The sequence below is a fragment of the Lepus europaeus genome, chromosome X (genome assembly GCF_033115175.1).
Source record: "Lepus europaeus isolate LE1 chromosome X, mLepTim1.pri, whole genome shotgun sequence".
Lineage (NCBI taxonomy): Eukaryota > Metazoa > Chordata > Mammalia > Lagomorpha > Leporidae > Lepus > Lepus europaeus.
The window spans coordinates 97,077,759-97,091,301 of NC_084850.1; the positions used below are offsets into that span (position 1 = coordinate 97,077,759).

Consider the following 13,543-nt stretch of genomic DNA (forward strand, 5'->3'; position numbering starts at 1 on the left):
GTACAGCTTATGGATTACAATGGCTTTTTCCCCCCATAACCTCCCTCCCACCTGCAACCCTCCCATTTCCCACTTCCTCTCCCATTCCATTCACATCAAGATTCATTTTCAATTATCTTTATATACAGAAGAGCAATTTAGTATATATTAAGTAAAGATTTCAACAGTTTGCACCCACACAGAAACACAAAGTATAAAGTACTGTCTGAGTACTAGTTATAGCATTAATTCACATTAACACATTAAGGACAGAGATCCTACATGGGGAATAAGTGCACAGTGACTCCTGTTGTTGACTTAACAATTTGACTCTCTTGTTTATGGCCGTCAGTAATCACCCTAGGCTCTTGTCATGAGTTTCCAAGGCTATGGAAGCCTTTTGAGTTCACTGACTCAGATATTATTTAGACAAGGTCTAGACAAGGTTGTAGTCAAAGTGGAAGTTCTCTCCTCCCTTCAAAGAAAGGTACCTCCTTCTTTGATGGCCCATTCTTTCTACTGGGATCTCACTCACAGAGATCTTTCATTTAGGTCTTTTTTTTTTTTTTGCCAGAGTGTCTTGGCTTTCCATGCCTAAAATACTCTCATGGGCTCTTCAGCCAGATTCGAATGCCTTAAGGGCTGATTCTGAGGCCAGAGTGCTGTTTAGGACATCTGCCATTCTATGAGTCTGCTGTGTATCCCGCTTCCCATGTTGGATCGTTCTCTCCCTTTTTTATTCTATGAGTTAGTATTCGCAGACACTAGTCTTGTTTATGTGATCCCAATGACTCTTAAACCTATCAGTGTGATCAATTGTGAGCCGAAATTGATCACTTGGACTAGTGAGATGGCATTGGTACATGCCACCTTGATGGGATTGAATTGGAATCCCCTGGCACGTTTCTAACTCTACCATTTGGGGCAAGTCAGCTTGAGCATGTCCCAAATTGTACATCTCCTCCCTCTCTTATTCCCACTCTTATATTTAACAGGGATCACTTTTCAGTTAAATTTAAACACCTAAGAATAATTGTGTGTTAATTAAAGAGTTCAACCAATAGCGTTAACTAGAACAAAAAAAAATACTAAAAGGGATAAAGTAGTAAGTTGTACATCAACAGTCAGGACAAGCGCTGTTTCTCATAGTGTCCATTTCACTTTAACAGGTTTCCTTTTTGGTGCTCGGTTTTCACCGATCAGGGAGAACATATGGTATTTGTCCCTTTGGGACTGGCTTAATTCACTCAGCATGATGTTTTCCAGATTCCTCCATTTTGTTGCAAATGACTGGATTTCATTTTTTTTTTTAACTGCTGTATAGTATTCTATAGAGTACATATCCCACAATTTCTTTACCCAGTCTACTGTTGACGGGCATGTAGGTTGATTCCAGGTCTTAGCTATTGTAAATTGAGCTGCAATAAACATTAAGGTGCAGACTGCTTTTTATTTGCTAATTTAATTTCCTTTGGGTAAATTCCAAGGAGTGGGATGGCTGGGTTGTATGGTAGGGTTATGTTCAGGTTTCTGAGGAATCTCCAGACTGACTTCCATAGTGGCTTAACCAGTTTGCATTCCCACCAACAGTGGGTTAGTGTCCCTTTTTCCCCACATCCTCTCCAGCATCTGTTGTTGGTAGATTTCTGAATGTGAGCCATTCTCACTGGGGTGAGGTGAAACCTCATTGTGGTTTTTGATTTGCATTTCCCTGATGGTTAGTGATCCTGAACATTTTTTCATGTGTCTGTTGGCCATTTGGATTTCTCTTTTGAAAAATGTCTATTGAGGTCCTTGGCCCATCTCTTAAGTGGGTTGTTTGTTCTGTTGTTGTGGATTTTCTTGACTTCTTTGTAGATTCTTGTTATCAACCCTTTATCTGTAGTAGAGTTTGCAAATATTTTTTCCCATTCTGTCGGTTGCCTCTTCACTTTCCTGACTGTTTCTTTCGAAGTACAGAAACTTCTCAATTTGATGCAATCCCAAATGTTAATTTTGGCTTTGACTGCCTGTGCTTCTGGGGTATTTTCCAAGAAGTCTTTTCCTGTGCCTATATCTTGCAGAGTTTCTCCAATGTTCTCTAATACTTTGATGGAGTCGGGTCATATATTTAGATCTTTAATCCACATTGAGTGGATTTTTGTGTGAGGTGTAAGGTAGGGGTCTTGCTTCATGCTTCTGCACGTGGAAATCCAGTTTTCCCAGCACCATTTGTTGAATAGACTGTCCTTACTCCAGGAATTGGTTTTAGATCCTTGATCAAATGTAAGTTGGCTGTAGATGTTTGGGTTGATTTCTGGTGTTTCTGTTTTGTTCCATTGGTCTATCCATCTGTTTCTGTACCAGTACCATGCTGTTTTGATAACAACTGCCCTGTAGTACGTCCTGAAATCTGGTATTCTGATGCCTCTGGCTTTGTTTTTGTTGTACAAGATTGCTTTAGCTATTCGAGGTCTCCTGTGTCTGCATATGAACTTCAGCATCATTTTTTCCAGATCTGAGAAGAATGTCCTTGGTATTTTGATTGGTATGGCATTGAATGTATAAATTGCTTTTGGGAGAATGGACATTTTGATGATATTGATTCTTCCCATCCATGAGCATGGAAGATTTTTCCATTTTTTGGTATCCTCTTCTATTTCTTTCTTTAAGATTTTGCAATTCTCATCGTAGAGATCTTTCACATCCTTGGTTAAGTTTATTCCAAGGTATTTGATTGTTTTTGTAGCTATTGTGAATGGGATTGATCTTAGCAGTTCTTTCTCAGCCGTGGCATTGCTTGTGTACACAAAGGCTGTTGATTTTTGTGCATTGATTTTATATCCTGCTACTTTGCCAAACTCTTCTATGAGTTCCAATATTCTCTTAGTAGAGTTTTTTGGATCCCCTAAATAAAGAATCATATCATCTGCAAAGAGGGATAGTTTGAGTTCGTCCTTCCCAATTTGTATCCCTTTAATTTCTTTTTCTTGCCTAATGGCTCTGGCTAAAACTTTGAGAACTATGTTGAATAGCAGTGGTGAGAGGGGGCATCCCTGTCTGGTACCAGATCACAGTGGAAATGCTTCCAACTTTTCCCCATTCCATAGGATGTTGGCCGTGGGTTTTTCATAAATTGCTTTGATTGTATTGAGGAATGTTCTTCTATACCCAATTTGCTTAGAGTTTTCATCATGAAAGGGTGTTGTATTTTGTCAAATGCTTTCTCTGCATCTATTGAGATAATCATATGGTTTTTCTTCTGCAGTCTGTTAATGTGGTGTATCACATTGATTGATTTGTGAACATTGAACCATCCCTGCATACCAGGGTTAAATCCCACTTGGTCTGGGTGGATGATCTTTCTGATGTGTTGTTGCATTCTATTGGCCAGAATTTTATTGAGGATTTTTGCATCTATGTTCATCAGGGATATTGGTCTGTAATTCTCTTTCAATGCTGCATCTTTTTCAGGCTTAGGGATTAAGGTGATGCTGGCTTCATAGAAAGAATTTGGGAGGATTCCCTCTTTTTTGATTGTTCTGAATAGTTTGAGAAGAATTGGAGTTAGCTCTTCTTTAGATGTCTGGTAGAATTCAGCAGTGAATCCATCTGGTCCTGGGCTTTTCTTTGATGGGAGGGATTTTATTACTGATTCCATTTCTGTCTCAGTTACGTGTCTGTTTAGGTTTTCTATGTCTTCCTGGTTCAATTTAGGTAGGTTGCATGTGTCCAGGAATCTATCCATTTCTGATAGATTTCCCTGTTTGCTGGCATACAATTCTTTGTATTAATTTCTGATGACTCTTTATTTCTGTGGTGTTTGTTATTACATTCCCTTTTTCATCTCTGATCTTATTGATTTGGGTCTTTTCTTTTTTTAGTTAGTTGTGCCAGTGGTGTGTTCTTGGAGTATATGTGAGCTAGCTTTTTACCTAAATGAAAGCAAAATCTGTCTTTGAAAAAGCCAGAAGCAATAAGGCCAATGAGATTACTTTTGGGGAGCTTGGAGGTGGGGAATATGGTTGGCATTCTAATAACTGTCTTAGAGAGTGACACCTTCTCTCATCCTGTCTCCCTGTAGCCCGTGTGACCCCAACTCTACCAAAGCAGGATCGTCCTGTGCGTGAAGGGACACGGGTAGCCTCCATCGAGACAGGCTTGGCTGCAGCAGCGGCAAAACTGGCTCAACAGGTAGGTGCTGACATCTCAGGCAATAACCTGCTGCTGATTCCTATTTGACTTAGAATCTAAAACTCGGATTTTCAGGCTGATAGGATCCCACTGTTGTCTCAGTGGAGAGTGGGTAACCTTTGATCTTTATCCTTGATAGTATCCCTGTCCCCTCCTAGATCCTTCATGTCCCAACTCATTGACAAGCTACTTCCACAGGTTACATAATTGACATGATTTAGGATGAAAGAAAATAAAGGGCCGGAGAAAAACCCTTGCTGATATCACTTGCCTTTCAGGTTGTATAAAAAGTCTCTCAGATGAGAAGGACCTGATCTCCCCTTTGCCCCCAGATAAAACAAAGAGATCACTCAAATGAGTACACCCAAGTTCTTAGCCACTCAGTATTGGAATTTGGTCTGTTAGAGAGTATTCCTATCCCCTTTATTAAATATGCTATTACTTCGATCTTTACCACCTGCCTCTCAAGAAAACTTTTACACACCACTTTGTCTTAAAGTGGCATTATCACTAGCATCAAATTCACCTCTTAGCATTATAGATTACAAAGTTCTTCAACATGTAGTGTGGTTTGCAAACTCTAGGAACGTTTGGAGGTAAATCTTCTGGTTCTTTCCTTGTCAACATCTTCTTAGTTCTTTATGCCATATCCTAGCTTAGCATATTATTGAGCATCTGTGTGTCAGGTGTTTCCATGTATAATATCTCATGTCATATGTCCAGTAGCCCTGTTCAATGGGTGGTATTTTCATCATTTTACAGGTGAAGAAAATGAGGCTCTCTTTGAATAGTCCAGGATAATGCAGCCAGTAAATGGAGGAAACAAGATTCAAACTCATATCTTCTAACTTCAAATTTTATGTTTCTTGCTATTTAAATAGTTAAATGTTTATATAATTTAGTAATTATATCTTATTTAAATAAAATTTAATAGCATGATGTTTTCATAGTATGTTTTATGGAGCTCTTGAGTTGCTTAGAAATGTCTCAGAGGCTATTACTGAAGCCAGTAGTTACCAAGCAGGCCAGGTGGCCCTACTTTGACCAGAACATATATCTGTTAGGTATACCCCAGTGCTATGCAAGACATAATTTGAGGAAAAGGGATTCTACTCTTTAAATAAACAGTAATTTATTAAGAGTATGAACTAGTGCCTTTTAAGGAGCTTACTTCTGTTTGGGTTGATCAGGGATTATCTCAAAGAAGTTTTGAAATTGGGGAGGGGTTTTACAGGATAAGCTTTTTGTAGGCAACTGAGAGGCATTCCAGGAGAAGGGAACACCTTGGTACAACATACAAGGCCCTCTTGATTTGGTCTCTAATCACCTCTCCTCCAGCCCTTCCTGCACACATCCTTTATGCCAACCACACTGCACTATAGTACTCATAATTTACTCAGTGTTTCTGATCGTCTCATGCATTGTACCTTTGCACAAGCTGTTCCTTCTTCCCTCTCCAATGCCTTACCTAACAACCCTCCACACCTCCTACCACCAGTTTATTTTAGTGACTTTCTTCCATGCTTCTGTAGCATTATCTCATAGTGCTTAAGATCGTAAGTGTACATTCTATGTCCCTTTCTAAACTGCAGGTGCTTTAAAAGTGGGGATATATTTAATTTAACTTGGTATCCTCACTATGGTAAGCAGATGTGTTTGGTCAGTGTTGGGTTAGTGAATGAGTGACTTTTCTAGATTGGAGACTTCATGGTACAGAACGGGAAAAAGTAAGAAATGTTAAAAGAACAAATTTTGGAGCCAGCCTGCCTGTGTTTGAATCCCAGCTCTACCACTTGAGCAGGTTACTTAATTTGTTCTTGCCTCAGTTTCCTCATAGATTTTATCTTAGGATTAGATGAAGTTATATATGTACAAGCTGTTAGAACAGCATTTGGTACAAAGTAAGTGCTGTAGGCATGTCAGCTTTCATCATTGTCATTATGGGTTGGCTAGCTGTAAGCAGCCACACTGTGAAGATCATGAATGTCAGACTAGGGAGCTGGAAGTTGGTTGAGGACCTGCTAACAGCTTTTTCAGCGAGAGAATGAATTGGCAAGTAGTCTTTACTGTAAGATATTCTAGTCATTTAAGGGGATATATGGATAAAATGTATGCCTAAGATACTGGCGGCAAAGTTAGAAAAATCTAGGCTAAGTGATCTAGATATGAAGGGACAATTTCTAGAGCAAGATGAGAGAAAGGGGAAGAGAAATGTTCTTTCTGCTATGGGTAGAATAGCAGTGTGGCTGAGAGAAGAGATTCTAAAGCCACATGGCTTCAGTCTAAATCACAGTCTGGCCACTTACTGATCCTATAATCTGGGGGAACTGACTTACCCTTTTTGTGCCGCAGTTCCTTCGTTCTTAAAATGTGATTATAATTCTTACTTCTTGTATTTTTATGTGTATTAATTAAATAATTAAAGAACAGTACCTGCATGTATTACTAATATTATTATTCTTGTCCCCCAGAAATTTCTATGGTAGCCATGGACTATCAGATCTTCTGAAGGCAGGAATAGGCTCGTGTTGCCAAGGGAAGGCAAAGAAATGTAATCACCTAGGTGGTCTGTGTGGCTGTGTAGCATTTCAGAAGGTGAAGTTGTTCACATGCTCTCAGCACTACCTTTCCTGGTTCTCAGGGCTACAGATGCCCATTATGCAGGTATTCTATTCATTATACAGTGAGTAGCAGCCCATGGAGCAATAGATGGATGAAATCCAAGGTATTGGGAGAAGTGACACAATTCCTTATTACTCCCTCCCATATAAAATTGAGGTTTTTAGACCCAGTGACCTGGAGGATTGTCAAGTTTTTTGTGAAAAGAAAAGGACCAGTTAAAGAGGGTGGATGTTGTGGTACAGTAGGTTAAACTACCAATTGGGATGCCTACATTCTATATGGGAATGCTGGTTAAGGTCCCAGCTACTCCACTTCCAATCCAGCTCCCTGCTAATGTGCCTAGGAAGCAGAGGATGATGGCTCAAGTGCTTGAATCCTTGCTATCCATGTGGGAGACCCAGATGGAGTTCCTGGCTCCTAGGTTTGGCCTGGCCCGGCCCCAGCTGCATGGCAGCTGATGGAACCAGCGGATGGAAGAGCTCTCTATTCCCTTCTCTCTTTCTTTCCTTCTTTTTTTCCCTCTCCCTCTGTCCCCTCCCCCCTTCTCTCTGTCAGTCTGTATTTCAAATAATAAATAAATAAACAAATAAATCAATCTTTTTTTATGTAAAGCACCAGTAAAATGAAGATAATACATTATAAGAGGTAAAGATAGACTGGTTTACCACTTGAATACCTACTACATACTATGTATTTTTTAAAGATTTATTTTTTAATTTGAAAGGCAGAGTTAGAGAGAGAAGGAGAGAGAGAGATCTTTCATCTGCTGATTCACTCCCCAAATGGCCACAACAGCCAGGACTGAGCCAGGCCAAAGCTAGGAGCCAGGAGCTTTTTCTGGGTCTCCCACATGGGTGCAGGGGCCTAATCACTTGGGCCATCCTCCATTACTTCCAAGGCACATTAGCAGGGAGCTGGATCGGAAGTGAAGCAGCCAGGACACAAACTGTTGCTCATATGGGATGCCAGCGCTGCAGGCTGGGGCTTTAACCCACTGAGCCACAGTGCTGGCCCCCATGCTATGTATTTTTATATTGTTACTTTATTTAATCTTTCCCACAACTTTGAAAAGCAGATATTATTTTAGCCATTTTATAGGTGAGGCAGCTGAGATTCAGAAAAATTAGTAACTTTGACAAAGATCCAATTTATGGAGTGTAAGCCTTGATTTGAACCTAAGTTTATCTTATCCCAAAACTAATAGTTCTACTCCCCACATATTTGATTTTAAGAAGTTCACAAGGTATATCTTTAGATAGACCTGGTTAAATACTGACACTAACTACTTCAACTGTGAGGCTTTTGGCTCAAATTACTTAATATCCCTGCACCTCAGTTATCTCATCTGTAAAGTGAGGGTTCTTCATTCTTAGGGCTGTTCTGAGTATTTAAATAAGATAAAATGTCTACTGTGCCTTAGCTCCTAGTGTAAATTTGGTTTTTGTTAGAAATGTTCACAATCAACTCATTAGTGACAAAGCTAGGACGAAAGTCCAAGTCTCCAAATTCATCTACAGTTTTCTTGCCAGTGTACTGATCAGTGGTAGTGATGACTTAAGGATGGATGGTACCAAAGAGATCACTTCAGGTACTGGGAGGATTTGTGTTGTGGTGTATATGCTGGCTAGACTTGGTGGGGATGGGAGGTGGGTGATGGGTTGCAGAACCATATCATTCTCTAGTTCTTTTCCTGGGAAATTCTCTTCTTTGCTCCAGTCCTAAATCTCTGCTCTCACTTGGTTTGTGTTTCAGGAGTTACAGAAGGCCCAAAAGAAGAAATACATCAAGAAGAAACCTTTGCTAAAGGAGGTAGAACAGCCTCGCCCTCAAGACTCCAATATCAGTGTGACAGTACCAGCCCCAACTCTGGCTGCTGTTCCCCAGCTTCCCACCTCTTCTTCACCCCTGCCTCCTCCTGAACCCAAACAAGAGGCTCTGTCAGGAAGTCTTGCTGACCATGAGTATACTGCTCGTCCCAATGCTTTTGGCATGGCCCAGGCAAACCGCAGCACCACACCCATGGCCCCCGGCGTCTTCTTGACCCAGCGGCGCCCTTCAGTTGGCTCTCAGAGCAATCAGACAGGACAAGGTACAACTACCATATTGTTGAAGAACTGAGAGGGATCTCAGGGCCACCTGCTCTAAACCCTAGGTGTTCTAGTAGCTGAGAACATCAGGGAGGGATGCTGAAGGCCAATCTAAGGTGCTTGTACTAATCTTAATCTCATGGGCCATGGAGAGACGTTGACTGATTTTAAGCAGAGACAAGATCAAGTTTGGCTTTAGAAACATCCTTCTAGTAGGCAGATTAGAGGGTAGATGGGAGGTGGGCATTCTAGGAAGGAGACACATAGGAGGGTATTCAAAATATTCATGGAAAATGTGTATTATGATATACATAATATACATGGGGCCTCTGCCTATATTACCTCAGCAATAGCTACTCAGTATTTCTCAAGGTAGCACATTCCATCCTTACCATCAAATTAGTTAGCCTTGATCTTTATGCACCAATATAAACTATATTTTAATTCCATATTCCATAAAGTTTTTGAACTGCCCTTGTATCCAGGTTCAGGCAGAAGTGAAGAAAAGCTGGGACTAAATGGAGAGGGAGGGGATAAACTGATGGAGAGGGTCAGATGGAACCAGGGAGAAGATTTGATGTGGGGGAGAAAAGCAGGCAAGAAACAGGGTTCAAGCCCTCTCTTCCCTCACATTGGTCCTCAAAACTGGGTCCCTGGAGTGTGCAGCTCAAGGATTCTGAAATTGGTATAATGTTGGGTGGTAAGACTCTGGTTGAGCTATAATCATTAAGCAGACATTTGTCTAATGCTGGTGGGCAAGATAAGATGACATGGGAGCACATTTACTTCCTTGCAGAATTCTGGAAGGAAAACGGGAAAGCAAAACATACAGACTATAAGCAGGGAGTCTGTAGCTACATCAGGAGGTCAGAGGAGGAAGAACCAGGGCATGTGGTCTTGGATGGAAATGATTAAAGAGGGCTTCTTGCCCATTATGGTCGAAGGATGAGGAGACTTGGTGAGCAGAGAAAGAGAGGAGGGGAGGTGACCTGAGGATAGCTGGTGCTAGAGTTGCTGCTGACACCCTCCTTTGCCATATCCCTTGCTTACTTTTCCCTTCCCCCACAGGAAAGCGTCCCAAAAAGGGCCTGGCCACAGCAAAACAGAGACTCGGCCGTATCCTGAAAATCCACAGAAATGGCAAACTACTTCTGTGAGCTTCCTTGTGTTCCAGCTCTCACCCCTACACCCCCATTGCCTTCTCCGTTGTCAACTGTCGGGGCACTCCTGGATCTTATCTGCCCTGGACAAGGTGCTGAGGTGCACTGTCCTGCTTTCTTTGGACTGACCAAAGGCACGGACTCCTCCCACAGACCCCGTCCTCCAGTTGTTCCCAACTCCTTCTCCATTTCCACTGGATCATCCTGCCGCCTTCTCCATACCCCGAGTAGCAGGAAAATGGGAAAGGTCTCCAGCTGACCAGAACCACTTTTCTCCTTTTCCAACCCAGGTCCCTTTTACCTGCCTTGTCTGTCCTTTACTCTTGGCCCCCATCCCCACCCTGCCCCAGAGTTGGATGGTAGGAGGCAGAGAGGCATGAAGAAAGAGAGCCTGGGCCCTCCCTATTTCTCTGGCCATGAAGTGGGAGGTCCCAGTACTCAATACTTTCTGCAACTCAAGCCCTTTATCCAGAAGCCTACCCACCTCTGCCCATTCTGCCTTCCTCTTCCTCCCAATCCAGTGGATGTGCCCCACCTACAAACTTGTTCCTGAGAGAAGGCTATGGTATCTGCCCCCTCTTGCCAAAACTTCGTGGAAATAAAGAGGAGGGCCTAGTGTCTTTCATACTGCCCCACTGTGGGCCATTTCCAGAGGTGGCCTGGAAAGGCTGACTTCACTTATCCTTGGGAGGACAAGAGATTCCTGTCACTTCTAAGGGGGAGAGAACAGACACCCAGCTGTTGCCCATTGACTTTGTGGCCCATTGGAAGAAGCTACTTTTGGCTGGCTATATTTGAAGCCCCTCGTGCCAGGTAAGCTCCAGGGATTTGCCTGGACTTTGAGATCCTGCAGAACATTATCCACGTGGCTGTGGCTGGGCCCCAGCAGATGAAAACCATCTCCCAGAAACCTGAAAGCACCTGCCACTGAAGCACATAACCTTGGCCCTCCAACCTGTTTCTTCCACCTATACCACCGAGCCCAGCCTGGACCTTCCAGACAGGGTGCGGCAGGACAACCCACCCCTGGGAACCTCTGTGCTTCTTTCCTCACCTGAGGTCTCAGTCTGAAGAAAACTTCAGGATTCACATTTTCAATCCTGGGCTTTTGCACTTCCAGGCCACAGGTCAACTCGACGTCCAAGCAAAGTACAGATGGGCCACTGCTGACCCTAGGCCCAGAAGAGACACTCAGATGTGAAGAAGCAGACCATCTGATGATGATCTTCCCTTCCCCCTTCTTTCCTGTGTGGATTGTCTGCATTGTCCAGACAGTGCCCCCCCTCCCCCCTGTCTTGTCTCATTGGCAATCTGGACTTGATGGAGAATCCCCTGCCCCTCCATTTTGGCACTTCCCAAATGGAGTGTATCCTTGATCTTTACCCTTCACTCCAACCTCACCCCAGCTTGCTCAGTGCTTCTGGGGAATTGAACAGCTACCATGCAGGCCACAGGGAATTTGTGAGGCTTCCTTTGTGTTCTTTGTGTCTCCAATTTGTCTTTCTTTTCTCCATAGCCCCTCTTCTATTCTCCTTCCTTGGAATCAGGGGTCCCTTAGTCCATTTGCTTTTTCTACCTTGGGGACCCCAGGGGCCAAGCAGTCCTCCATCTAGTCACACCAAAGGCAAAAAGCCTGGCTACCTCCCCCTTAGCACTTGAGGTCCTACTTCCCTCCCCTCTGTTTCTACCCAGCTTTGCTTGTCTTGGGGATTTCAAGGGAGCAGAGAGTAGTGAGGGGAAGGCAGGAGAAACCTCTGTCCCTATGTAGGCGACTGCCTGACTAGGCGCTGGCTGCTGTAACCAATACCAGGTCCCCAGCCCTTTTGCCCATTAACACCTACTCTTGATCTTTCAAAGGCAGCTAATTGCTAGCAAATTCCCCTGATTCCAGGCCTCTTTCCCTTTGTTTCTTTGTTAGTTTCTGTGGAGCTGAAACCCAGCCTCCATTTGACTGGGTTTTATTTAGTTTAGTTGGATTCTCAGAGCCTCCTGTTTGTTGTTTTGTGTTGTTTCCAATGAAAAGCAAGTTTACCCTCAGAGTTACGCTTTTCCAAAGAGGCTGGTGTTTTTTGTTTTTATTTTTAATGTTTCAGGTTCTAAGTGAAGTGAGTTGAGGAGGAGGTTGGGAGTTGGTAGTAACCAAGGTTTAGAACATGGTGAGATAGTTACCTCTGATCTCCAATCCCCAGCAGAGAGCTGAGGATTAGATAGGGGGCAGGGAGAGAGGATTTCTATTCACCTTTAATATATTTTTACAAACAAAGCAAACAATTTAAAAACAAGCCCACCGCTTCTGTACATGTCTAAATATATTTTTAGAAGTGGGTAGGATTGTGAATTTCTGATGCAGGGCCTTTTTATAAATAGGTTAGAGTAGTATCATCCAGACTTCTCGTTTTTTTTCCCCCTGTTTTTTCTTATGTTGTGTTACTAATGTAATTTATATTTTTTTTAGATTCTCCCTTTCCTATAGAGATAAAAGTGATTTATCTTGGCAATTACTTTGCTTGGCATTCTTTTCTTTTCTTTTCTTTTTTTGTTTTGGTTTGTTTTTGTTGGTGGTAATGTGGTGCGGGGTCCAGGAGTGCCGCCTTTCTGCCTTCTTGTTGTATTCTTTTTGTCTTTCAGCAAATTGTCACTAGGCACTTCTGGTGCCCAGCCTTGTGCCTGGTGTGGGAAGGGGACAGGATCCCTGCCCTTAGGAGGAACACAGTTCACACACTCGAAACAGATAACCAGAAGAACAGTGGGCAGAAAAGAAAGGGTGCAACAATTCAGAGGGACCTAACAAGTTCAGTGGAAAGATTTTCCATAGCTTCCATGAAGAAGCTGTTTATACTGGCTGTGCTTGTGTCTTCTTTTTATGAATGTGGGATAATTTATATATATATATGTATATATATATATAAAATATGTATGGACTCATCTCATCCTCACCAATATCCTCATCCTGCCAGTGAGCAAACAGGCAAAGTACCCTTCCAGCATCGCATATATAAGAAGTTCTGGGACCAGCCTGGATCTAGGATGTTTGTGTTTTTCATAGAATGCAAATTCTTTTTATTCTTAAGATTTTATTTATTTATTTATTTATTTGAAAGGCAGAGTTATGGGGGGGATGCTGGGGGGATATCTTCCATCCACTGGTTTACTCCCGAACTGGCCACAACAGTCAAGGCTAGGCCAATCCAAAGCCAGGATTCAGAAACACCATTTGGGTCTCCCATGTGGGTGGCAGTGGCCCAAGCACTTGGGCCATCTTCTGCTGCTTTCTCTGACACATTCACAGGGAGCTGGATCAGAAGTGGAACAGCAGAACTTGAACTGGCAGCCACATGGGGTGCCAGCATTACAGGCAGCAGTTAAACCTGCTGTGCCACAATGCTGGCCCCAGAATCTGTGTTCTTATTACTGTATTCCACCACATCTCACTGATAACGGCTATCATCTATCAAGTGCCTTTAGGGTGCCAGTTTAGGGCTAGTTTAATCCTCACTGACAACCTCATGAGGTAATTAGCCT

At 42.7% G+C, this 13,543-nt stretch overlaps 1 protein-coding gene across 3 annotated transcripts in view; it reads left to right on the plus strand.

The window, feature by feature from the left end:
- The window catches only part of PHF8 (PHD finger protein 8), a 107,482-nt gene extending 94,570 nt beyond the window's left edge, over nt 1-12,912 (plus strand). For 2 of the 3 annotated variants that reach the window (XM_062183953.1, XM_062183954.1), the window contains 3 exons: nt 4,043-4,152; nt 8,527-8,863; nt 9,930-12,912. In XM_062183953.1, the coding sequence (XP_062039937.1) occupies nt 4,043-4,152; nt 8,527-8,863; nt 9,930-10,018 (536 nt within the window). In that variant the 3' untranslated portion in view covers nt 10,019-12,912. The remainder of the gene's footprint in view (nt 1-4,042; nt 4,153-8,526; nt 8,864-9,929) is intronic. The other variant, XM_062183955.1, reaches the window with a different exon arrangement.
- The last annotated feature ends 631 nt before the right edge of the window (nt 12,913-13,543 follow it).